Source organism: Brassica napus, chromosome C4, assembly GCF_020379485.1.
Source record: "Brassica napus cultivar Da-Ae chromosome C4, Da-Ae, whole genome shotgun sequence".
Lineage (NCBI taxonomy): Eukaryota > Viridiplantae > Streptophyta > Magnoliopsida > Brassicales > Brassicaceae > Brassica > Brassica napus.
In genome coordinates this window covers 59463712-59486928 of record NC_063447.1, presented here as the reverse complement: position 1 = coordinate 59486928, position 23217 = coordinate 59463712, and the positions used below count along the sequence as shown (strand labels likewise).

General features: G+C 37.4%; 5 protein-coding genes, 1 long non-coding RNA gene and 1 pseudogene across 9 annotated transcripts; 2 read left to right on the top strand and 5 right to left on the bottom strand.

Annotated features, from left to right (window-relative positions):
* Positions 1-2944: 2944 nt before the first annotated feature.
* LOC111198939 lies at positions 2945-4470 on the bottom strand. Its single transcript, XR_002653070.2, has 3 exons — positions 3559-4470; positions 3314-3364; positions 2945-3231 (listed from the first exon to the last, which is right to left on the bottom strand). It is a non-coding gene; the product is annotated as an uncharacterized LOC111198939 (long non-coding RNA).
* A 1096-nt stretch (positions 4471-5566) lies between these two features.
* Positions 5567-7549, top strand: LOC106404909 (annotated as a pseudogene).
* A 1261-nt stretch (positions 7550-8810) lies between these two features.
* LOC106402868 (amino acid transporter AVT1C-like) lies at positions 8811-13203 on the top strand. Its single transcript, XM_013843681.3, has 13 exons — positions 8811-9419; positions 9590-9787; positions 9902-10218; positions 10532-10746; positions 10946-10969; positions 11551-11731; positions 11804-12023; positions 12126-12261; positions 12335-12354; positions 12450-12595; positions 12671-12714; positions 12797-12859; positions 12954-13203. Exons 2-13 carry the CDS (start codon positions 9606-9608, stop codon positions 13050-13052), a joined length of 1647 nt encoding a protein of 548 aa, XP_013699135.2. The 5' UTR covers positions 8811-9419; positions 9590-9605; the 3' UTR covers positions 13053-13203.
* Positions 13144-14515, bottom strand: LOC106402869 (protein WHAT'S THIS FACTOR 9, mitochondrial-like). Its single transcript, XM_013843682.3, has one exon. The coding sequence runs from the start codon at positions 14440-14442 to the stop codon at positions 13249-13251; it is 1194 nt and encodes a 397-aa protein (XP_013699136.2). The 5' UTR covers positions 14443-14515; the 3' UTR covers positions 13144-13248.
* A 567-nt stretch (positions 14516-15082) lies between these two features.
* Positions 15083-17617, bottom strand: LOC106402466 (serine/threonine-protein kinase PCRK1). 3 transcript variants are annotated; one of them, XM_048755138.1, is made up of 6 exons: positions 17395-17617; positions 17280-17323; positions 16755-17216; positions 15967-16613; positions 15772-15894; positions 15083-15704 (listed from the first exon to the last, which is right to left on the bottom strand). In XM_048755138.1, the coding sequence occupies exons 3-6, from the start codon at positions 16771-16773 to the stop codon at positions 15180-15182; spliced, it is 1314 nt and encodes a 437-aa protein (XP_048611095.1). In that variant the 5' UTR covers positions 16774-17216; positions 17280-17323; positions 17395-17617; the 3' UTR covers positions 15083-15179. The 3 variants fall into 3 exon arrangements, with proteins under 3 accessions (XP_048611095.1, XP_048611094.1, XP_048611096.1); XM_048755137.1 differs by having other exon boundaries at positions 17280-17431; XM_048755139.1 differs by lacking the exons at positions 17280-17323; positions 17395-17617 and having other exon boundaries at positions 16755-16802; positions 16886-17232.
* On the bottom strand, positions 17311-19199 carry LOC106402467 (E3 ubiquitin-protein ligase Topors-like). Of its 2 annotated transcripts, none has more exons than XM_022701475.2 (6): positions 18686-19199; positions 18478-18618; positions 18340-18397; positions 18019-18275; positions 17743-17837; positions 17311-17631 (listed from the first exon to the last, which is right to left on the bottom strand). In XM_022701475.2, the coding sequence occupies exons 1-5, from the start codon at positions 19081-19083 to the stop codon at positions 17768-17770; spliced, it is 924 nt and encodes a 307-aa protein (XP_022557196.1). In that variant the 5' UTR covers positions 19084-19199; the 3' UTR covers positions 17311-17631; positions 17743-17767. The 2 variants fall into 2 exon arrangements, with proteins under 2 accessions (XP_022557196.1, XP_022557197.1); XM_022701476.2 differs by having other exon boundaries at positions 18478-18606; positions 18686-19195.
* Positions 19200-19688: 489 nt separating this feature from the next.
* On the bottom strand, positions 19689-21933 carry LOC106403313 (glutathione S-transferase T3-like). Its single transcript, XM_013844155.2, has 2 exons — positions 21580-21933; positions 19689-20120 (listed from the first exon to the last, which is right to left on the bottom strand). The coding sequence occupies exons 1-2, from the start codon at positions 21931-21933 to the stop codon at positions 19689-19691; spliced, it is 786 nt and encodes a 261-aa protein (XP_013699609.2).
* Between the last annotated feature and the right edge of the window lie 1284 nt (positions 21934-23217).

The following is a 23217-nucleotide window of genomic DNA, read 5'->3' as shown; positions in this document are numbered from 1 at the left end:
AGTACAAATAGTATTTAACCCTGAGTTTTCCTCAATAATTACAGGAGAATGCCACTAAAATTAAAACAGAATCGTTTCATATACAATCATTAATAACCCTTTCCTTCGGTGGCCAATCCATTGTGCTAATCCAATTCGTTCGCCAGCCCATCAATTTGCCAACTTTGTTACCAATAAATTAGTTTAGGTTAGGCTTATTATAACTTTATGGCCCAGATAATATTGACTATTTATAAAATTCAAAACCAAATCAACAAAACATATGACCAATTTTTTATCTGTTAGCTAACTCATCACAAATGAAACGATTGATCTAAGTTTACGAAAACATGAAATTTGTAATTGATATGAGATTATGTGTTTTCAGTAACCAATACATGAGTAGTCGATTTCTTAACATTATTTATATCGTTTTTGATTTATGAAGACCAACATTGGGTAGCTGATTTAATGGTTTAGGTATTTTATGGTTTAGCTGAATTCTGATATGATTATATTTAATGAGTATAAAATCGAAACTAACCATAATTTTTTCCTTGCAAAACTCAACATCTTTCAAAACATCATTCCTGCTTCTACGCAATATCAATTAGCTGGAGAATATCATAACTAAATATTCCTTTTTGAAAAACAAAACAATATGACGATTTTGTTTTCTACGCAGTCGCGCATATCAATTAACTACTGAGATCATTATATTATGTGTTTAACAAAGTATATAGGAAAAAGTGAATGGATCTGTAATCATTTAAAAACATATATTTGGTTGGATTTTGCGAGTAAATCATAACTAACCAAATCATTTTTAGTTACTCGAATTTAACATGCCCTTTCCAGTCCCAAGTATATATATATCTCTTATATGTATTGTCAAACGCATCACAAAAAAAAAAATCTCAACCTAAACATGTCTATTGTGACGGCTTTTACTCCTCTCACAAAATGTTATGTGCATATGTAAAAAAATATGTAATATGATAAATGTAACATTAAATATACTAGGTCTTTTAACCGCGCTACGCGCGGTTTACACTCTTAATTTATATATTTTACACATGTAAAAAATATTTTATTTTGATAATAAACGTATAACTTTTCAAGTTTCCAATAACTTTTGACAATAATATTTTAATAAAAATATTCTTAAAATTTGTAACTTATACTATTAAAACTGAAATACAAATAGAACTATCTTTCTTTTCAACAAACTATTACATTAATTATATTTCTATTTTTCACTCAGTTTAATAATTTCATTAATTATAGAAGAATTTTCATGTTTACCACTTTCTTGGTATCATTATTCATGCTACCACCACTAAATAGACATTTTTTAAAATATTTTTTTCATTAAGTAGCAAAAGACTTTTCTACCTTTGTTTTATATATATATATATTTAACAAATAATTATTTAAATAAATAATAATAAAAATAAACTTTTAATATTTTCGAGTTATACTTTTTCAAATTCAAATTTTATATATAAAAAATGATATTTTTCAAAATTTCTTTTTGAAAATCAAAAATTATTTTTGAAACTATTTTTTAAATTTTTTTTATTTGTTAAATATTTATTTATATATTTATTAGAATCCTAAATTTCACATTCCAAAAATCCTACCCCACCCCTCCATTTTAAAACCTAAGTCTAGATTAGTTAACCCTAGGGTTATAATATTTTTATTAGTTTACATAACTCAAACACATGTTTATGTGAATAAAATAATAGCTTAAATAAAAGTAATAAATATGTAATACAATTATTGTCACTTAATTTTTCACTCCAATTAACTATTTTACTAAATAAAAAATTCTTTATATTTCACTTAATTTAGTGAAACATATAAAAAATCTTTTTATTAGTTTACAAATCAGTAAGGCATGAACATTGGATACCCATTCAGATACGGGATATTCCTTCTCGGTATGTTTTTTTAATTTGGAATTAGATCCCGCTTGGATATTTTAAATTTATGTGTGGTTTCCAGTTGGGTCCTTCCGGGTCTGGATAAGTTCGGTTTTAATGTATAGAAGAAACTTAAAAATATTTAAATAACCAATGTATCTAAAACGGGTTTAGATATTTGTATCAAAACTAACTATATTACTTGATTTAATTCAGATCTTTTGAATACAATTAGTTATATGCCGATACATTTAAAATATATAACACCAGTTATGAATAACAAATATCAATGTATACAAAAGTAAGAACCAATATATAACACCAGTTGTGAATAACAAATATCAATGTATACAAAAGTAAGAACCAATATCAGAATGGCCGTGCGGATCAAGCTCTAGTATATTATTATTAGCTAATTAAAATGCTTAGAAAACTTGAAATATGTATCTTTTGACACAAACTTTTCTAAAAACACATATATTTCTGAAACAAAAGAGTTAACTCAAAACATATATCTTACGATTACAACTGGTTTTTCCAAAAAAAAACTTATATTGATTCAAAGTTAACACATATTAAAATTTTAAGTATATATTTTATACAAATATACTATTGTTAGGTCCTCTTAGATGAAGAACCTGTGATTGTGATGCTCTTACGCTTTTTTAACAGCTTTAGAATTGCTGATGAAGCACGTTTGTTGATGTTTCATTGCTTCCTTTTTTCAACTATCTCTATCTCTTGATTGATTTGTAACTCCATTAGCTCATCCAATAAATTTGTTTGCCAGACTCTATTACTGAAACATGGAAATTGTATGGGACAACGCCCAGAAGAATAAAGAGAAATGCAGCACCTGCAAGCATTTCCTGAAGATGTCTAGATTAGACGCATTGACGGATTTGATACTTTCTTGTGATTTTTTTTCATCACGTTAACATCAAGAAATTGTTTTTTGAAAAAAAGAGAACAATAACCCAGACTTGCCTAGAACTAACGCTTGGATCTACCGTTTGAATATGGCTTTTCGAAAGTAAAACACCGTGTAGCACCCTTCCATCAATGATGGTTTCTATAGTGCAACCTAAAGCGACGTTCTCACTAACCATGGCTTGAAAATCAATTTCATTGATCAATCTAGCCTATGCTCAAAGGGATATTCTCTCTTTCCTGCAATAAAACTATATACAACAACTGAGTGATTCCAATTCCGGCTTAAGAGTTCCGTGTTAACACACTTTGATCAAGGCTAGCTCTGGCAACACTGACGTGACCAGATCGAGGTGCTTCCCTGAAGTTTCCAATTTCTTCCATACAAACCTATCTGGAAAACATGACCAGAAACTATATGAAGACATAGATACGAACACGTTAAAGAAGATGTGACTCAAGAATGCTTTTCGGACCTGTATCAAGGATGTGAACACATGAAAGGTAATAGTTATCCAATATGAACACTGCAGGAGAGATAATAGTTATCAATATGAACACCAGAGGTTTCATGTAAAGCGAGTTTATTGAAACAACATGTCAACAATAAAGACATAGACTTTTAATAATTTGAGTTCTATATTCAAATATATCCAATAACGTAAAAGTTTAAGGAAAAAACACCAAATAAATGCAATAAGAGGCGCCCTCGTAACCATACCTGAGTGCAAAGAACATGGAAACCATTGGAATCTACCATCTCCCTCCCACTTACATCTCTTTCATCAAATGCTTGAACTATCTTTACTTCCACTTTAATGATCAGTTTGTTCATCTCAAAAAAGCCATTTTCATGAACCTTTTTGAGAGACTCAGCCGTTGGCCTTCCCCATGATAGGGCATGAACGAAAACTAATTGGGCACAATTCTGTAAAACTTATGTAAGAAAAATTAATTTAAACAATCAGATATATAAGATATTTACCATGTGTTCTTAGGATTTTTTTGGCTGATTGGTTTAACAAAATGAAGGCAAGAACAACGCATCAAGACAGGTTTTCTAAGATTACATACCTATGCAGATGTAGTTCGGAGAAAGTAACCTTTGCAGATGTAGGATCAATATAATTGATGAAAGAAAATATGAACATAAATCCAAAAGGTCAAAAAGAGTCAATAAACCAAACCAAATATATGAAAAGATACTTAATCTCGCCACCATCATCTTCGGCAACCTTGTTGTCTGACACATCCCGTCACTGCCGCTCAAAAGCCTACATTATCTATCTTTAGCCGAGAACAAATTCACGGGCGAGATCTTGGAGCTCTTCTCCGGAGCTTGTGATTCTAAGAGTTTTGCTTGGGAAAAAAAATTAATTTGATGGTTTATAGATGATCCAGGAAGATGCAATATACATACAGTTACAATAAAGAAGGGAATTAAAAACGTAGATGAAACAATTAAAGAGACGGAATGAGATGAGACGAAGGAGGAAGCGAAAAGGCCAGAAGTTGTATACTTTACTGCGATAAAAACTGAAGAAAGAAGGAGGCTTTTGGAGATGGGACAGCTGGCTATTTACTATTGGTCTGAATTTCCAATCCTACGTGGACGCGCTTAGAAGGCTTGATATCCTGCTTTTAGTATTGTTAGATGTTTTATATTGAACAAAATTACATCCGCGCGGATGCGCGGATCAAAGGCTAGTATTGTTTAAAATTGCAATTTCATATTATGATGTATTTGACATACTTATGTTTTTTGTTTCTTTTCAAAATTTAACAACATATTTGAAAAGTTATTTTCATATTAGTTTTTTTTTGGTGAACACATCTCATTTAATATTCTAGTGTCCATTGTCTATAAAATTTGAATCATCCATCCAATGTACGGTTAATTATGTTCTCCTCTCATCATTTTGTTGCGAGATTGAAGATTCAAAATCCTGGTCCGATCAGTTGGCCCGATTAAGACCAGTAATTCAATAAGGCCAACATCCGGCCCACTTTCAAATGATTGATGCAAACGTAGACCCACCTAACCCCTTTAATTAATTATACGAGGGTTATAAGTTACATTTAAAAACAAAAGGACAATATTGTTAACTGTATAGAAATTAGAGGATTGTTTTGCAGTTTCAATGGTTTTGTTGAATCAGACAAACAATTACTATCCATCCATACGTGCGAGCTAGGAGACAGGCACGTGTGAACGATGACGTGAACACAAAACATAGAGAAACTTAGAGCGTCCGCAACGGGGGTTCATCCCGAATCCTTAACGCTAAAGCATATGTTAGTTTTAATATAATAATAATATTTAGGCTAATAAACGTAAGGATTGGTCCGTAATTAGGAGGTTTAAGGACTTGATCCTTGTGGTACGTGGCCGAATTTGAGTGGATCGATCGTTAAAGCTGGAGATTTATTAGTTCTTTAGAATCAGTCTTCTTCTTTCCCTCAGCGATCGTCGGAGAGATATTTTCCCGTCGAAGAAAATGAAGATTGACGATAACGAAGGCGTCTCAGCTTCCAGCTAGCACCTGGTCTTCGCTTACTACGTCACTGGACACGGCTTCGGTCACACCACCCGCGTCGTCGAGGTTTTCCTTCTCACCCTCTCTCTCTCTGCATCATTCTTATCTGTGACTACTGCGTTAGTTCGATCGTGGCTAATTTGTGGCAATTCAGGTTGTCCCGTCACTTGATCGCGGCCGGGCACGACGTTCATGTCGTCACCGGCGCGCCTGATTTCCGAGATTCAGTCTCCTAGGCTTAAGATTCGAAAGGTTTCTATCGATCATTTACTTGCTTACTCTTTCAATTGTTTACTGGAAACATAAGGATATATTGATTAATTGGCGATTGTTAGGTTCTTTTGGACTGTGGAGCTGTGCAAGCTGATGCTCTGACTGTAGATCGCCATGCCTCCTTAGAAAAGGTTTTAACTAATGTGATCACATGTAAATGATTATTGGTCTTATCTTGATTGCAATTTCCAGTTTATGAGCTTTACACTTTTTTTGTGATGCTGCCACTTCCACAGTATGTGGAAACAACTGTGGTTCCTCGAGCTGAAATCTTGAAAACAGAAGTGGAGTGGCTTCATTCTATCAAAACTGATTTCGTGGTAATTAACTTTTTCTTTTCATACAATCTCTCGGCCCATCGTTAACTTATCTTGGACTTTTGCTTTGTAAAATTCACCTGGAGAATTTTTCACGTTTGTTAAACACAGGTGTCTGATGTTGTCTCCGTAGCGTGCCGTGCAGCGGCTGATGCTGGCATACGTTCTGTCTGTGTCACCAATTTCAGGTGACGATTTTTAATATCCTACTTTCAGTTTTGGTGTATCTTGTTTGGCCTCCTGAGGTCTTGAGCGTGTTGTAGTCCACGTTCACAACCTAGCTTTTGTTATCAAGTGTTCAACTCCCCTGTTTTAGAAGAAAATGTTTATAGTAAAAATATAGTTACAAATTGATTTTCTGCCATGATCGAATTGAATAGCGCAAATTGGTTTCATACTCAGCTTGATCTTTGAAGTTAGACTTTCCATTGATTCATGATTGACCAAAAATTTGATGCTGAATGGTTGAGCTAGGATTCAATGTAGGTGACACCATTGCACACATCAATTTTAATTACAATCCTTAACTATTCAAAAAGTAAAAAAACAAAAAAAATTAATATTCTAATCCTAAGGATTCGACCTCCCAGCCTCACCGTTGCGCATGCTCTTATTGTCTTCCTCTTCTTCTTCTTTTGGTCTGCACCTTTAGTAGCGTGAGAGCTCAAGAGGAAAAAAAAAAGATGGCTTTTTGAATCAAATGAGAGGAGGAAGGAACACATCAGGAGAGACCCAATTCGTTATTGACGAGAGATCAATCACCGATTCGCCTCCGTCTTCATATAGGGAGGGTCCTATGAGCTCCTCTGTTTCTTATACTCTGTTTTGGTATTGTGAGGTGCTTATGAAATCAAAGTTTTGATCTTCTTAGGTGTTTAATTGTTTCGCTTAATTGTATTATAGATTCATTTATCGTGAGACACTTCTGCATACACAAGACTTGGGTGCTTCCATAGCCATGGTGAGGTCAATGAAAGAGTGCGGCTCGCCTATCGCTGATGAGATGATGGGAGACATCAAGAGCTCCTTAGGGGTGATCCTAAACTCCCGGAGCCCTTGGAGCAGATCCGGTAGTGCAACAACTGCAACAACTACGCGTGGTGACAGCAGCAGCTATTTTACGACGGTGTTCAAGTCCGCTAAGGAGAAAGCCAGTAACATCAAATGGCCGCAGCTTGACTTCAAGGTGGAGTCTAGCCCCAATGTGGAAGAAGAAGAAGAAGAAGAAGTCTTGAGTAAAGGTGAACATATGGTGGAGATTGGAGAATGCAATGTTTGTGGAGTTTAAGGCTGGTAAAGAAGAGAGTCTCAAGGCATGGCTTGGAGATGTGGATGTTGGTGGAACTGCTGCTGAGAGGATTTAGACTAAAGTATTGGAATTTTGTAGCCCCTTAATGGATTCAACTTGAACAATATATACTTCTCCCAAACTATCTCTGCTGGGCTTTGAAGTCGGGTTTTGTGGTGTCAAGGACCGTGCTTAACCAACTCCGCTACCAATTCTTTACTGTTTTTCTATGTAAAACATATTTTTAACATGTTTTGTGTGGTGTCAGGTGACCCCACTCCTCTTCAAGTGGGTCCGCCCCTGCCTTCGCACCATAGACACTAGGCCTGGGCAAAATAACTGGAACCGAAGAACCGAACCGGAACTGAACCGAAATACCCGAAACCGGAACCGAACCAATACCCGAACGGTTCCTATATTTTTATATCCGAAATAACCGAACCGAACCGGAACCGAACCGAGAACCGAACGGGTACCCAAATATATAAAAATATTAATTATATATACATATAACATCATTAAATATATATTTAAAATTTAAAATTCTATTAAAAGTATCTGAAAATAGTTGATGATAACTAAATTATTATAAAGTATCCAAACTACCCGAAAGTATCCGAAAGTATCCGGATAGTTTTATCCGAAATATCCAAAGTAATCCAAAATATCCAAATTTTTTATGTAAATCATCTTAATTATTTGATATTTTACCCTAAATAACTGATATTTTATCCAAATTATCTGAACTACCCGAACTATCCGAACCCGAACCGGATCCAAATGAGAACCGCACTTTTTCCGGATATTTTCCGGTTCCTACATTTACTATCCGAACCGAACCGAACCCGAAACTATCCGAACCGAACCGAACCGAAAATAGGTCAAGTACTAAATGGATCCTCTAGCCCCTATCCGAACTACCCGAAACCCGAAATACCCGAACCGAACCGAACCGATACCCGAAATGCCCAGGCCTAATAGACACATCAATGTTGTGCTTAGTGGCAATCTATGTCCCGAACAAAATCATCCCTAGAAGACAAAATATAGGATGATAACGAGTTGTAAACAGATAATTCATACAAAAGAGGCAAAACACAGTACACTGAACTGAATCAATGATCAATGTATCGTATCCCTCTATACAAAATGTTTGTGAGACAAAAAAAACAACAGCAAACCATGTGGAAATTGAGGTATATGTCGATGGAAGCGGAGAATCAACGAAGGGAGATCAAATGTGCACATGCTCCTGAGTTATTGATCTTGCACGTGATGTGATTCTGTTCTTGCGACTGTGAGATGTTTTCTTTGAATACTATACGTACAGTTATTTCAACGTCAAATCAGCAATACCAAAAATATTACTCTCATGCTAAATCTTAGTTATTTTTCATGACCATAACAAGAAAAGATCTCATTCTAATTCCTATGTAACATATTTTTGGTTAGTTTTCCTTCCGGAAATAGATAAACAGATCCCTCAAACTGAGTATTTTGTTTGTTTTAAATTTAAAAACATACACATGATCCGAGTCAGTGCTGAGATATTGCATTAATAATTTAAATTATCTCGGTAAGCAAAATATGGGTTGCCTACCAAAAATAAACAAAATCAAAATCAGTTTTTTATTTGAACTGCCAAAAAACGACCCTTTGATTCTGCTAATGAGCCATAATTTTTATATTTGGCGTAAATTAATGACATATTCTTCTCAAAAAGTAAGGACGAAACAATCAAATTATAAATTTAAAAATTGGTATCGAGCCAAAAATTTAAAATAGTGTGTTAAAAAGAAAACAAAATATAATTATGGTGCTTAACCTCAACCAAGTTATGATACCATAGTAACATCATTATTTCGAACCATTAGAGTAGAACACATGCCAAATATAGTAATTATATGTAAGTTTGAAAAATTATATACTAGTATTTAAGAAAAGATTACCTTATATAAAAAAAATTATTGTTAATAATTCAAAGCTGACTTGTAAAATTGAAAAGGTATACAGAGGAGAAAAAGCCGCTCTGTCTCCCTCCTTCCCCCTTGTTCGTTCTCTTCCACTCATCCTCTCTATATCCTCCACATCTCTCTCGTTATCTCTCTCATGACTCTCTTCTGATCTTGAGGCTCATTATCATTTGGATCCAAGGCAACATCTTCAGGTAACACCAAAGTCTAAGAACTATAAATTGTCACGTTTATGATTTTATTACAAGGTAAAGAGATCATGTTTGAACATAGAACATATATAGACTGTTTACTCTAGAGGTTGATTGTTTCTCATTTCCGTTTTTTATATATATATATATATTTTCTTGCATGAATCATTCAGATTTCATTAGGAAAAAATGAATCACGTACCTTCTGATCAGAGCTTTTACATTGAAAGCGAGGATGAAGACGACAGGAAAGATTACGCAGAAGAAGAAGAAGATGGTCACAGCCATTCTGATTCCTCTGATGCTAATGATGAACATCACACGCAGAATAAGCCTAACTCATACACTACGGCTTGGCCACAGAGTTACAGGTCTATCTCTATCCTAACATGCAGATTCTTGGTTGATTTTGTAACAAAAAGGGTTATTAATTAATGTGCATTATTTATTTTGATGTTTTGTGTGTTCTTGTTAATGTTTTGTAGGCAGTCCATTGATCTTTACAGTAGTGTACCGTCTCCAAGTATCGGTTTTCTTGGGAACAACTCGATGACGAGATTCGGAAGCTCTTTCTTGTCTTCTTCCCTGATAAGAAGACACACTCCTGAATCTCTACCTGTTGTTACAAAGCCTCTGCTCGAAGCAGAAGAACAAGCACCACCACCACCTAAACACAGGCTTAGCTCTCATGGCTTGCTCCCTCCTGTTCCTTCTAGGAGAAGTTCCATGCGAAAGGAAGAGAGAGTGTCTCATGAAGTTCCCATGTCACGCAATAGCTCATATGGACAAGCTGTTATGAATGGTGAGTTTCTTTTTTAGCAAATATAATTAATGCTTGTGTGTTATTGGAATATGAAATATATTCGGATACTCTTTGTTTAGATTCTTTCACACTCTGATATGTGTGTATGTGCCTAAGACCTTTGTCTTTTCAAAATTAGAGAAAAGTACAAAACACCAGCCACCTCTGTTGTCCTATAGCACATGGAAGCACATGAACGAAACTGTTAAGACCAAAAACGTCTAGGTTCAAATTAAAAACATGTATGATTGTAATCACTCTTTAATAAACTGATGACATCATCTTGTGTAACATGTGGGTCATGTGCTTACAGGATTGAATGTTCTATGTGGAGTTGGGATACTCTCAACGCCTTATGCTGCTAAAGAAGGAGGATGGTTAGGATTAGGGATACTGTTTATATATGGTCTTCTTTCTTTCTACACTGGAATCCTCCTGCGTTATTGCCTTGACAGTGAGTCTGACCTTGAGACATATCCTGATATTGGCCAAGCTGCGTTTGGTACCACTGGTCGTATCTTTGTCTCGGTAAGTGGCTAAAACCTTTTTTTATTAATATATCCTATGAATTTATAACATGTTTCGTCAAGTATAGCAATAAAATACTCCTTTGCGATGAAGAGTTAATTAAAGTTGAGATTATTAGGTAGCTTACCACTTCAATAGTGGAATTTGGTATCATTATTTTTCATTTTATAATAATTTTTTTCTTTTTCTTTTATTGCAGATAGTACTCTACTTGGAGCTATATGTAAGTGCTTTCATTTGTCCAGCAAATGGGGCTATAATTTATACATAGAAATCACTAGACTCTCTTTTTTTTTTTTGTCAAGAAACGTACATAATCAAAGAGATTCCAAGTGGTGTCTACGTATGCAGAATCCATGACCCCATGTTGTGAAACACGTTAGCACAGGGCCCCATAGATTTCTCCCACTAGCTCGTTCTAGATTTGGCACTACCTGAAACTTTTTAAAACTTTTCTCTTTGATTTCTATTTGTTCCTTCTTAAAGTTGCTTTTGACGTCACTAAAGCAGCAAAAGTATTTATATTTTAGATTGAATGGTCCTCAAAAGGTACTAGTGAGAAATGATTAGTTCAGTAGTATTTTTTTCTGACAGTTTAGTTTAGAAGTAAACTAGTTCTGCTCTGGTAACTGCTTATAGATTCTTTCATAATATTTTTGTTGCACCATAAAAGGTAAATGTGATATCATAAAACTCACCTTTTACTTCAATGGAAGTGAGTATATAACGTTGAACATCTGCAGAGTTACATCTTGCTGTTCTGTGTGGAATATATAATATTATATTATTGTACTGTTATTGCAGGCGTGTTGTGTGGAATATATAATATTGGAGAGTGATAATTTGTCTTCATTATATCCAAATGCTGCTTTGAGTATTGGAGGATTTGAGTTAGATGCCCGCCATCTATTTGCATTGCTGACCACTATAGCTGTTCTCCCCACCGTTTGGCTCAGAGATCTCAGCTTACTAAGTTATATCTCAGGTAGAGCTTAGGAGATACTTATAGTCACGTCTAGAGATGTTTTTGACCTTATGATTCTATTAAATCTTGCAGCTGGAGGGGTGATTGCATCGGTGCTAGTGGTTTTAAGTTTGTTTTGGATCGGTTTGGTAGATGACGTTGGAATCCACAGCAAAGGAACTACACTGAACTTGTCAACTTTACCTGTAGCTATAGGGCTCTATGGTTACTGCTACTCAGGACATGCTGTTTTCCCCAATATTTATACTTCTATGGCCAATCCAAATCAATACCCTTCTGCTCTCTTGACATGGTAAGCCTTATGACACTTTTAATAAGTTCTTAACAATCCATTTTATGTCACATATGCAAGCATTTTGGTGATACCACAATGATTTGATAATTGTTTTTGCAGCTTTACTATTTGTACTCTGATGTATGCTGGTGTTGCTTTTATGGGTTATACAATGTTTGGAGAAGCAACAGAATCACAGTTTACTCTCAACTTGCCTCAAGATTTGGTTGCAACTAAGATAGCTGTGTGGACTACGGTAAGTAGTACTTATTCTACGTTGGTTATGATCACATGAGAGCTAAAACTGTTTTGTCTTAACTGTTTCACAGGTGGTCAATCCATTTACTAAATATCCTTTGCAAGATAAATTACTCAGCTATAATTTTATTTTATTGTCTAAAAAACTGACCATCTTTTTGTGCCCCCTTAACAAAAGGAAAGCACATATGCTTTGACCTTATCTCCAGTAGCACTGAGTCTGGAGGAACTGATACCATCAAGGCATAACAAGTCACATTGGTACGCCATTGCCATTAGAACCGCATTGGTCTTCTCTACTCTTCTTGTTGGTCTTGCAATACCTTTCTTTGGTAAGATCCTCTCCACCATTTTGATTGTAATGCTCATATACATCGGAATCAAGTTGACAATGAAACATCTTGCAGGTCTTGTCATGTCATTGATTGGATCATTGTTGACAATGCTTGTCGTAAGCTATCTTTCCCTTCTCTGCTGGTTTGACTACAAGTGAAAATCTTAAGTTTTTTGTATACATATTTTGTTTTCTGCAGACGCTAATACTTCCACCGGCTTGTTTCTTGAGCATAGTACGGAGAAAAGTTACCAGGACACAGGTAATAATGTTCTTAGCAATTCTGAATTTATACCAGCTTATCATAACACCATTGTTTTGTGGATCCATTGACGCTGTTTTATTTTGTTTTGTAGATGATGCTATGTGTCTTAATCATCGTAGTAGGAGCAATATCTTCTGTCATTGGCTCATATTCAGCTCTCTCTCAGATCATTGAGAAACTAAGCAGCTGAACATAGTCTCTATTCTTTTTTCCAACAAACTCTTATACCCACTTTTGTCTTTTGTTTTCCATATAGCAAACTCATTCTTGCATACACATGGTTTGAAAAGAATACATTAATGATGTATTTGATTAATAAAGATTTGGCTACTTTTAAATTATGTCTCAATATACAAAACTAACTCTTCTATGTAAAATCTTTTTGCTTAGCCATCAAAATCCAAATCCAAATCTTTCTCTACAACACCATCATTTGAAAACCTGCAACTAGTCCTTCTACTCTTGAGAATCAACTCCGAACTCTTCATCAACTGAATATACTTCTTCCTCACAGCCAACACGGGATGCGGCTCCACGCTAGCTTTGTCTCTATAAGGCTCTCTGAGAATAGCTGTACAAGTCTTGTTCTTCATAGACAAGTAAAAGATCTGCGGATGCCTCTCAAAGGCCTTGTGAACCTTCTGAGGCAACCCAAACCACTTCTTGAGGCACAAAAGCTTCTTCCTCTCTGCGGAATGATCGACGAAGAGGCAGAGCAGCTCATGAAGAAACCCAACGACTCTCTTCTCAGCAACGTCACTGCTCGGATCCAAACGAGAGTAATCATCGTACGGTGATACGTAAGGAAGCCGTTGAAACTCTTTTAGCCAATCTTCGATCTTGACTCTCAATCTACAACCTTTTGACGGAAACAGAGGAAACTCAATCTCAGAACAGAGTAGTCCTCTGTTCTCAGAACAGAGTAGTCCTCTGTTCTCAGAACAGAGTAGTCCTCTGTTCTTGATTGCGTTCTTCTGTAAAAAAGACAGAACCTTTTCTCCGTTACTACACTCCACGGATAAACCCTTAACTCCGTCTTCCATATCAACAAACCTAAACGAAGAATCAAGACACATCATGTAATCATCAGGCAAACCAAGATACCATTTCATCCCTTGAACAATACTCAAAGGCAAGGCATTGTCTTTACTCATCAGAATCAGCTTCCTCAACCTACCACGCAAGTCCTCAGCTGAGTCTTGGTACACTCGTCTCTCTTCCCTGTCGAGCTCAGCAGCTTCTGGCGTCAATCTAAACCAGGGGAGGTTGTGCTCGGGACCAACGAACTCCTCGAAGACACTAGGAAACTGTCGTAAGAACTTTGTGACTTTGGTTGATAGGTCGAACTGGTGGGTCTTCTTGGAGACGGAGGAGATTGGGATGCAGCTGTTGGGGTCGCTGGTGATGCAGTTCTTGAGAGCGATGACGGATTTGAGCTGAGGGGAACGGAGGATGTGCTCTATGTTGTCGAAGTAGTGGTCTTTCTTCCATTTCATGTAGACATCGACGTAGGTGCGGATCTGTGTGGAGGAGGAAGGTAGGGTTTTGAGGGTTTGGGCACGGCGGCTGATGAAGAGCATTGGGGAAGAAAGGTAGTTTTGGCGACTTGTCGAATGTGAAACCAGTTAAAACCACTAGTTTAAAAAGCTTGTCCTAATGAAATGTGTTGTTGTAATAAACCCTAACTATTACTACCATTTTTTTTTTGGATTTTTTCGGATTTAATTTCGTAATCTCATTCGGGTTTTAAATATTTGAATCGACTTTATTAGTAAATAATATCTTAATTTTATATATTTTAGAATGTTTAAAAACTATATTTTATGCAAACTCGAAGTTTGGTTCAGTTATTTTAAGAGTTAAATCAAAATAAACATAAAATAAGTATTTGAATTTAATTTCTGGAAAGTTAATTTAAATATTAATTCATATCTTTAGGTGTTATTGGATATTAAAAATTCTAAAAAAACTGAAACTCCTAGTTAAAAAAAAAAACGAATCTAAAAAACTACTTATTAAGATTTTGAAAAGTTATCTCAATTACTAATTCATATCTGTTTTTTTTTTTCTTACAAATCAGATAAAATAACTCGTAATACTAGAAAACCCCATTTTACAAAATCCATTCCATTTTCTTTATAACTTGTATTAGATACAGATACAGATACAGATACAGATTTGTTTTGATCCGGATCTTGTGTTCAGTTACAAACGCATCTCTACTGAAAAGATTATAATGGCAGTGTAATAAAATATTAGGCATATAACACACACGTTTTGAATTTGAGTTGTTTGTTCTCTACTTCTCTATCAAGAATCAAAGAGAAGTAACAAGTTTAGGAGACCAAGTAGGCAGATTAGGACAACCATTAACCCCAATTAAAACTTCAACAAATCTTCTCTTAACCCTCTCTCTCCTTGTCGCCTCAAACGCATCTTTAGGCGCCAAGCTCTTCATCAACGGCACATCACTAGAAACCTCCTCCTCCGAACTCTCCACTATCCTCTCTAACATCTCTGAAACCTCACTCATCGTTGGCCTAGACTTCGGCTTCACCATCAAACACCGGTTCGCAACCGCAGCTAGCTTCAAAGCAGATTTGAGGTAGTAGTTTCCTTCTAGCCTTGGGTCGATGATCATCTTGAACTTCTTGATATCAGCCAAGTGCGGTCTGATCCAGTCCAAGATGTTCTGCTCGTTTCTTGGTCGGTTTCTGTCGAACGGCCGTCTCCCTGTGATGAGCTCGTACAGGAAGATTCCGTAGCTCCACACGTCGCTCTTGGCCGTGAGGTGTCCTGTTTGGATGTACTCCGGAGCTGCATAACCAATGGTCCCTACAACCTGATGGTGGATTGTTTTGAACAATCAGATACTAAAACGCAAACAAACATGTCAAGGCTTTACTTACCGCGGTTGAGACATGACTGATTCCATCAGAAGGTCCCATTCTAGCTAGTCCGAAGTCAGATAGCTTTGCGTTCCAATTCTCATCAAGAAGAATGTTTGAAGATTTGAAGTCTCTAAAGATAATCTGCATTATAAGATGAATATAGCTTATAAGAAAAGAAAGATTAATTTAAAGGGCGTGTGTGATCAAAGAGACCTGAAACTCCAAGCCGTGATGAAGATAAGCGAGTCCACGAGCAGTGTCTTGAGCAATCTTCATTCTAGTAGACCAAGGGAGAGGAGTGAGTACAAAACGGTTAGATAAATGGTCTTGAACGCTTCTGTTCGGTACGTATTCGTAAACAAGCAGCCGTTGGATCCCTCTCTCATCGTCTTCAGCGCAGTAACCGATCAGCTTCACGAGATTCGGATGCTCCGCTACTCCCAACACGTTCACTTCTGTCACCCATTCTTTATGCCCCTGTAAGCCTCTTCTGCTGAGCTGTTTCACTGCGATTTCGATCTTTTTACGAGGGTCTTCAGGGCTTTGAATGATGCCGCGGAACACGCCACCAAAGCCGCCTTCGCCGATCATCAAGGACCTGCTGAAGTTGTTGGTAGCGGTTTTGAGGTCATCGAGGGGGAATGCTTTGAGGTTGTTAATGTGTGTCTCAGAGAGGACGTGTAAGGAAGTAGTAGTAGTGGTAGTACTTGTTTGTGAGTTAAACTCAGACCCCCCTGATCCTCCTCTGGCGATGGAAGAAGATTGTATTGAATCACATTTTTTAGTCTTGACTTCATCCTGAGATTTGTCTTTGCTGAAGTGGAAACATTTCATTGTCTTTGAGGAAACCAATCGCCTCACTGTAATGATAAAAGACACACGAAACCAAGTCAACAATGAAAGACACGTTGAGAAATGATCTAACGAAGAAGACAATAGCAAATCAAGCAAGTTGAGTTCCTATGTTCCAACACAAATCCAAACCATGTTGAGAAAGAAACCTGATGTAGAAGTATTCATGAGGAGGAATGGAATGTTGTGATTGGGATCTTCATGTTCATGATTGAGAGATCTTTAAAGCAACTTTTAGAGAGAGAGAGAAGAAAGAAGAAGAAGAAGAAGACGAGCTCACCATGATCTCATAGGGAAGTCAAATAGGCATTGGCAGCTGGATTTGCCGCTTACCAACCCATATACGCTTTTTTATTTTTTTTGTCTTCAAGCCTCTTGCTTGCTCACCATTGTAATAGTGAAATTCGATAACACGTTGTTTCCTTCATTTTTTTTGGTTATTTATTCACACCCCATAACCTCTAGTCGTAGCCGTTAAGGTAAGGGCTTAAATGATAACTTAATGACATCTCCGTTTCTTATTCTATTTCAAAGAAGCTTCCTTCTGGGCCGGCCGTAACGTACATTCGTTATAGTTCTAAACTACACGTCATACACGCACTATACCATATCTGAATGATACAATGACATCATTAGTAAAAACAATTGTTGATGTAACGACTCAAAATAGTTACCTTTTGAATTAATGTAGTTGGAACAAGGTGGTGGTCCTCCAAAGCTAAAAAAACATTGATGAGGTGAGGAAAAGCGTTACATTTCAATAACATTGGAGGGTGAGAAGAGACATACATTTAACTAAAGTTTTCTTCCGACTAAGTGTCAGTCAGTCATCTATTTGAGAATCCACCCAACAGATAAAGAAGAGACCACTCACACACCTAAACTTGCAATCATCTTAACATCTTCCTACCTACTCTATATCCCTTGGCGACCTTACACTTGTTCTTCAACTTCCAAGACAACAACAGTGTCATCATAAGTCTTTCTATATATACTTCATATGGCAAGAGCGTAATCCTTAGTTATCTGCATACAAATACATAATATTGAAATCTCAAAACCAGTTTCTACAGCCAGAGAATAAAGTGAAACTGGGTTTCATACAGATTCGGTTAGCATCCCAAACAATTCATTTACCTCTTTTTTACTGCCATCACTTTCACTACTCCACCTCACTGTACTCAACTACTGCATCGTATGTTTCCATCGTGAGGCTACTCTCAGCGAAACATCTGAAAAATAATTGTAAAACGTTCTCATCAGAAATGAACGTCAAACCAAAAGGTATCAGTTCCATAATCAAACGCCGGTTATACTGACAAGCCACTGCCCTTCTAGATTGCTCTACTCCAGTATGTAGCCCCTATGTGTTTTTGTTTACTACAACTCAATCCGTAGTTACTTGATCCTTACCTCAGTTCATGCCAAAAGGTATCCTCCTTATCACCCAAGAATATTCCAAGAGAGGAGGAGACTTGGTCTTCCACTAGTATCCCTCCTCCCTGCCCTGATTGTCCATTATTCTCTCTCTCAAGCCTTTTGATGAAAAGGGCAGATGCAAAATGAACAATGATTGAAGGATCAGGATCTCCAAGGACTGCCTGAAGCTCTCTTCTCATCCACGGTTCGATTCTTTCAGTTATCCTTGCCTTAGTGTGATCATCATTCACCTGCACAATTACAAAGATTACACACCAAGAGTGCAATCATCGACCATAGCACATAGAAACTTACCACTAGTAAGCTTGACCTAGAATGCAAGCGAGCAGCTCGTAGTTGTCTATCGTATATGCTGCATTAGAGCAAAACGAAACTAGTTAGAAACTCGAAAACAAACTGAACACAATTGCGAGAAGTAAATATCAAACCAACCTAGCTCGCCAGCGAAGCTTCCTCTCCAAGATAACATGATCAGGAACCGAACCAGGCCGTCCAAAAGATCTCCTCCACGGCAATGGCCTTGACCTTCTCGAGCTAGAGCTCTCCAACACATCCGTTGACCTAGGAATCGTCCTAACAAACAAGCAAATCAAAAAGATGCAAACTTTGAGATGATCACAGAGAGAGAGAGAACAGAAACCTCCGGCGACCGGAAGGGATGATATTCCGACGATGATAAGTCACTGTCTGGCGATCACGGAGAAGCGGTAAGCGCTCCTCGCGGAATGTTCTAGAAGCGAGATCGTTAACGACGAGCCAGGAGTCGAAACGAGCGTTGCAGAGAGGGCAGGTTCTCTTGACGCCGCTCCACTTGCGGATGCAACCGAGGCAGTACCCGTGCCTGCACGACGGGATCACGGCGGCGCGTCGGTGGGTTAGGTTTTCAAGGCATATCGAACATGATTGCTCTTTTAAGGCGGCGAGGATTGCTCTTTCCGGGAAGTTCTGACCGATTCTAGGAAGAGAGTTCCTTTTCTCGATGGAACGTGACGGTGAGGTCGTCGGCGTTGGGGACGGAGGTGGAGGCGGGTTCCGCATGACCACCGGTGAGTTTCTCTTTTTGCTCCCGTGATTTGGGTTTGTTCGGCTCTAAAGGGATTTGGATTCAGTTAGATAACCGGTTTATTTCGGTTCGCTTTGACGACAAGATTGCTTGTTGTTGTTACAAAATGAAAAGAGATTTTGGGGCCTTTTTGTAAATTCCGACCCGATTCGGATTCCGGTAGATAACCGGTTTATTCCGGTTCGTTTTGTTGACAGGATTGCTTTGTTAGACCATCTCCATCCATTAGGACCCATTAGAGGTCCTAATGCTTAAATTAAGAATATATAATGTGACTTACAAGTTTAGGACCTTACTTAGGGGAGATAATTTTCTTTTCCTCCATTGGGAGAATCCCTATGGGGTTCTTAAAAAAAATTTTAAATAAAATGATTTAAAATAAAAATATACATAAAACTTTTAAAAGAAATTACATAAAAGTATATTAAAAATACAAATACAAATCGTAAACGAGAAAACGCTGATTAGTTGAAATCTTGATTTGTTCCAAATTTTTGCCAGATATTCTCTACCAAATCAGCTTTCAATCGTTGATGTATTTTGTTATCACGTATTTGATTCCGACTGCTCATCATATTCATCACAATACAAAATCCTTTTGCTTGATCTCCCACATGTTCTGAAAGTCAACACACAACTTCCCTTCTGCTTCAGAAGTCTTACCCTTACTCACAGCCGCTTTACTTTTGCCCTTCGCAGCTTTGACACCAGCAGGCCGAGCCGTTGGTTCATCTCCTCCAAGGCTACATGGCACTGACGTTGATGACTGTGGTGATTGATCATCAAGCTTTCTTCTCTTAGAGCTCACATTCTCTTTACTCGCCAGACCTCCACACCATTTTTGATCATGCCTCAACTCCAACCATGCATGCTCAAGTGTGAATTTGCTCTTATAATCATTGAAGAAAATGTCATGAGCCATCTTCAGTACATCATCCTCACTCTGGCCACTCGATTTTTGTTTGGTTGCAGCATCATAGCAACCAACAAACTTGCACACGCCCTCATTAATCTTTGATATCTTGCATATTTCCATTATCTTATCCATTCATCCATGTGCATTTTGATCATATAGACTAGGATTTAGCCATGTTTAGGTTACATTTTGCATACATGAGTCTCTATCAGGTGTTGGAGTGCCACATGGAGTTCTTGGGGCTATTTGGATGCATTTAGAGCTCAAATGAGGTGAAATATGTGATCATTGGACGAGCAGAGCAGGGGAGCGAGGTTCCGCAGCGACGTCATGAGGTCGCTCCAAAGCACCTCTCAGAACGACCTAGCTGGAGCGACCCCGTGAAGTCGCTCGCCATATTCACCCCGTGAAGCAACTTGCCCAGAGCGACACGCCGAGGTCGCTCGCATCTCACACCCCTCTCGGAGCGACCTCCCAAAGCGACACCCCGAGGTCGCTCGCGTCTCTATGGCGAGATGACACGAAGCGAAGCCCGGAGCGACCTCTCAGAGCGACCCACTGAGGTCGCTCCCGAAGGCCAGAGCGACCTCTCGGAGCGACATGCCGAGGTCGCTCCGCGTCTGTTGTTGGGTCGATTTTCTATTTTACTTAAGGGCCTTTTGGTCATTTCATTATGCACGTTTTTATTTTCTAAACCTATGTTTTAATACTCTGGAAGCCACCAGGAGGGATCTATCTTTTGATCTGTTGAGAAATACACAAAAACTCTCTTGAGAAGTTCATCTCTTGGATTTTGATTGTTATGTTCTTGTGTTATTGTTGATTTCTTATCTATTTCTCTACATGATTTATCTTAAATCCAATATGGGTTTAAGAAGAATCATGGAGATTAGTGTGTAATCACCTTTTGAATTCATGGGTTAGGGAGATTAAGGGTGATTAGGTTAGTTCTAGGATGTTTTACTGTAGATCATTCTTGTTCCTTGCTAGTAGAGTATTCATAATGCATCTTCTGAGTTGGTCACTCAAAAGTTGATCAATAGACATTTTCCACCCAAAAGGTGTTTGATGAAATGTCTGAGACAACTCTCCTAGGCTTTTAGTATACTTTGCCAAAGACATTTGTTGTTAAAGATGCTAAGATAGCTAATAGACTTGTTAGTAATGATTGCTTTCATATTATTCAACCAAAGACATTTGATGTTTGAGATATGTTAGCAAATGAGCATTCATCTAGACATAGAGTTTGCTTAGAATTGTGTCTAGGCTTAATGTTGATAGTTTGATTGATCATTTGTCATCCTTAGTTCGATACTTGATCACCCAAGGTCTAATCCCTATGCTCATGAGTTCTCTTTTCCCTTAGTCAAGAAAGTATCATTCTGTTATTGTTTTCTAGTATTAGTAGTAGTTTAAAACCCATCTAAATCATTGGTTGCACTTAGATTAAGTGAGTACTTGCATTCTCAGTGCTTTGATATCCCTCAGAACAGGTTCGACAATCATTTATACTACAACATTTGTCTTAGGAGCCTTGAAAACTCCTAACATCAATCTTCCCCCACCTCGATTTACAGCAAGTTGTGTCTCTCTTTTGGTAACCGGCAAGCTGTGGACTTGAACCAAAATAAGCAGCAATTCGTTTCCAAAACGCAATTGCTTTCTGCTCATTTCCCACGACAGGATCTTTGGACGTGTTTAACCAAGCAGAAATGAGCACCTTGTCTTCAGTTGGTGACCATTTCCGCCTTTCTTTACGGCCAGACAAGATGACTTCATCTTCGTTTGCATCTTCAGGCCATCCAGAGACTTCAATACTTGGTTCACGGGAGAGATAGGAGAAGGAGGGGTTTGGTTGTTGACTGTTTAGGAGATTTTGAAAGCCACAAGGTTCACTAAATGGATCCATAGCGAAGGAGGAGAAACTAAAAAAAAAGAAATATAGCTTCTTCTGATAATAGAAGAGATATGAATTCCACAGAAATGAAAGAAATATGAATTGAGAAAGGGAAAGTTAGTCACTTTTTAAAGCAAACTTAATGAGAGTATGAGATTTATTCGTGTAAATGCTCATCAATGTATCTACCTAATTATAAAACAACCAAAACACCTCAAAAATCCATTTAATTCTAACGTAAACAATGCCAATAAATGTATCTACTCCTAAAGACCATTTAATTCCAACCTAAACAATGTCTAACACTCATTAAAGGATTGTCTCTACTTACCTATGAACTTAAAGATAGATGGTTTGACGTCTTTGTGTGACCTCTGTATCTTGCTGCTCCCTGCAAGACCTTTGTCTTCCACGCTCTCATTTACTGTCTCTTTGCTCTCATTTACTGTCTCCCACGCAGCTCCAACTGTGTTTAAAATCAAAACACAAGACACTTCTTAGTTCACAATTAAGACAATGAAGATTTTAATCAATCAACTGTTTTGAATCAACACAAAAATCTACTCAAACTTCTAACTCAAGAAAAACTCTTATAAAATTTTAAATCATCAAATAAAACAGCGTAAAGGAATGACCTTTGTCGGATTGGACCACCAATACCGTATCCACAGTTGTCGGAAGATACTCTCTTCATCATCATAGTCCGTTCCTCGCGACTTCAAACCACCACTTCCCCATCAATATTTCCTGATAGACAGAGGCAAATCTCATAATCCAAACAAAATTTTGGAAAATAATCGACAAAGGGATTCAATTCACATAAACAAAAATAAAAAAGAAACCGAACCTTTGTGCTGATTGGATGGATGAGTCCGGAGGAGAACATCGACGAAGTGGGTGAAACGAATCAAACGTTTTCTCCGTTGGAGATTTTGACAGAATCGACGAGGAAGGAAGACCCAGTGATAGGAGACGATATCACACAAGAAAACGACATAATCACAGACAAAAAAAACGGATCAATCATGGTCAAGGAAATTTCGAGAGAGAGAAGAGGAAAAGATGTCGATGACATCGAAGATGAAAAATAAAAATAAAAGACAAACCGTAAACGAGACCTTTCGTCTTAATGACCCAACCAACCCCTTGCTGCCACGTCTGGGATCTTTACCACTCCTTAAATCACCTAATAAAGGAGCGCTCCTACCTAATAAAACCATTTATGATTTAATTTTTTCCCTTAATTACTTTAGTGCCTCCTCTAAGATCTACTGATGGAGTTGCTCTTACGGTCTT

Coding starts and splice junctions, on each gene's coding strand:
- LOC106402869 (XM_013843682.3), bottom strand. CDS start 14,442: ATGCTCTTCATCAGCCGCCGTGCCCAAACCCTCAAAACCCTACCTTCC.
- LOC106403313 (XM_013844155.2), bottom strand. CDS start 21,933: ATGGATCCATTTAGTGAACCTTGTGGCTTTCAAAATCTCCTAAACAGT. Junction 20,121..21,579: donor GTAAATCGAGGTGGGGGAAG/ATTGATGTTAGG, acceptor AAGATATCAAAG/ATTAATGAGGGCGTGTGCAA.
- LOC106402467 (XM_022701475.2), bottom strand. CDS start 19,083: ATGCGGAACCCGCCTCCACCTCCGTCCCCAACGCCGACGACCTCACCG. Junction 18,398..18,477: donor AAGCTTCGCTGGCGAGCTAG/GTTGGTTTGATA, acceptor GCTCTAATGCAG/CATATACGATAGACAACTAC. Junction 18,276..18,339: donor CTAGGTCAAGCTTACTAGTG/GTAAGTTTCTAT, acceptor GTAATTGTGCAG/GTGAATGATGATCACACTAA.
- LOC106402868 (XM_013843681.3), top strand. CDS start 9,606: ATGAATCACGTACCTTCTGATCAGAGCTTTTACATTGAAAGCGAGGAT. Junction 10,747..10,945: donor CTGGTCGTATCTTTGTCTCG/GTAAGTGGCTAA, acceptor CTTTTATTGCAG/ATAGTACTCTACTTGGAGCT. Junction 12,355..12,449: donor GTGGTCAATCCATTTACTAA/ATATCCTTTGCA, acceptor AAAGGAAAGCAC/ATATGCTTTGACCTTATCTC.
- LOC106402466 (XM_048755138.1), bottom strand. Junction 15,895..15,966: donor ATCACGGCTTGGAGTTTCAG/GTCTCTTTGATC, acceptor CTTATAATGCAG/ATTATCTTTAGAGACTTCAA. Junction 15,705..15,771: donor TCAGTCATGTCTCAACCGCG/GTAAGTAAAGCC, acceptor ATCCACCATCAG/GTTGTAGGGACCATTGGTTA.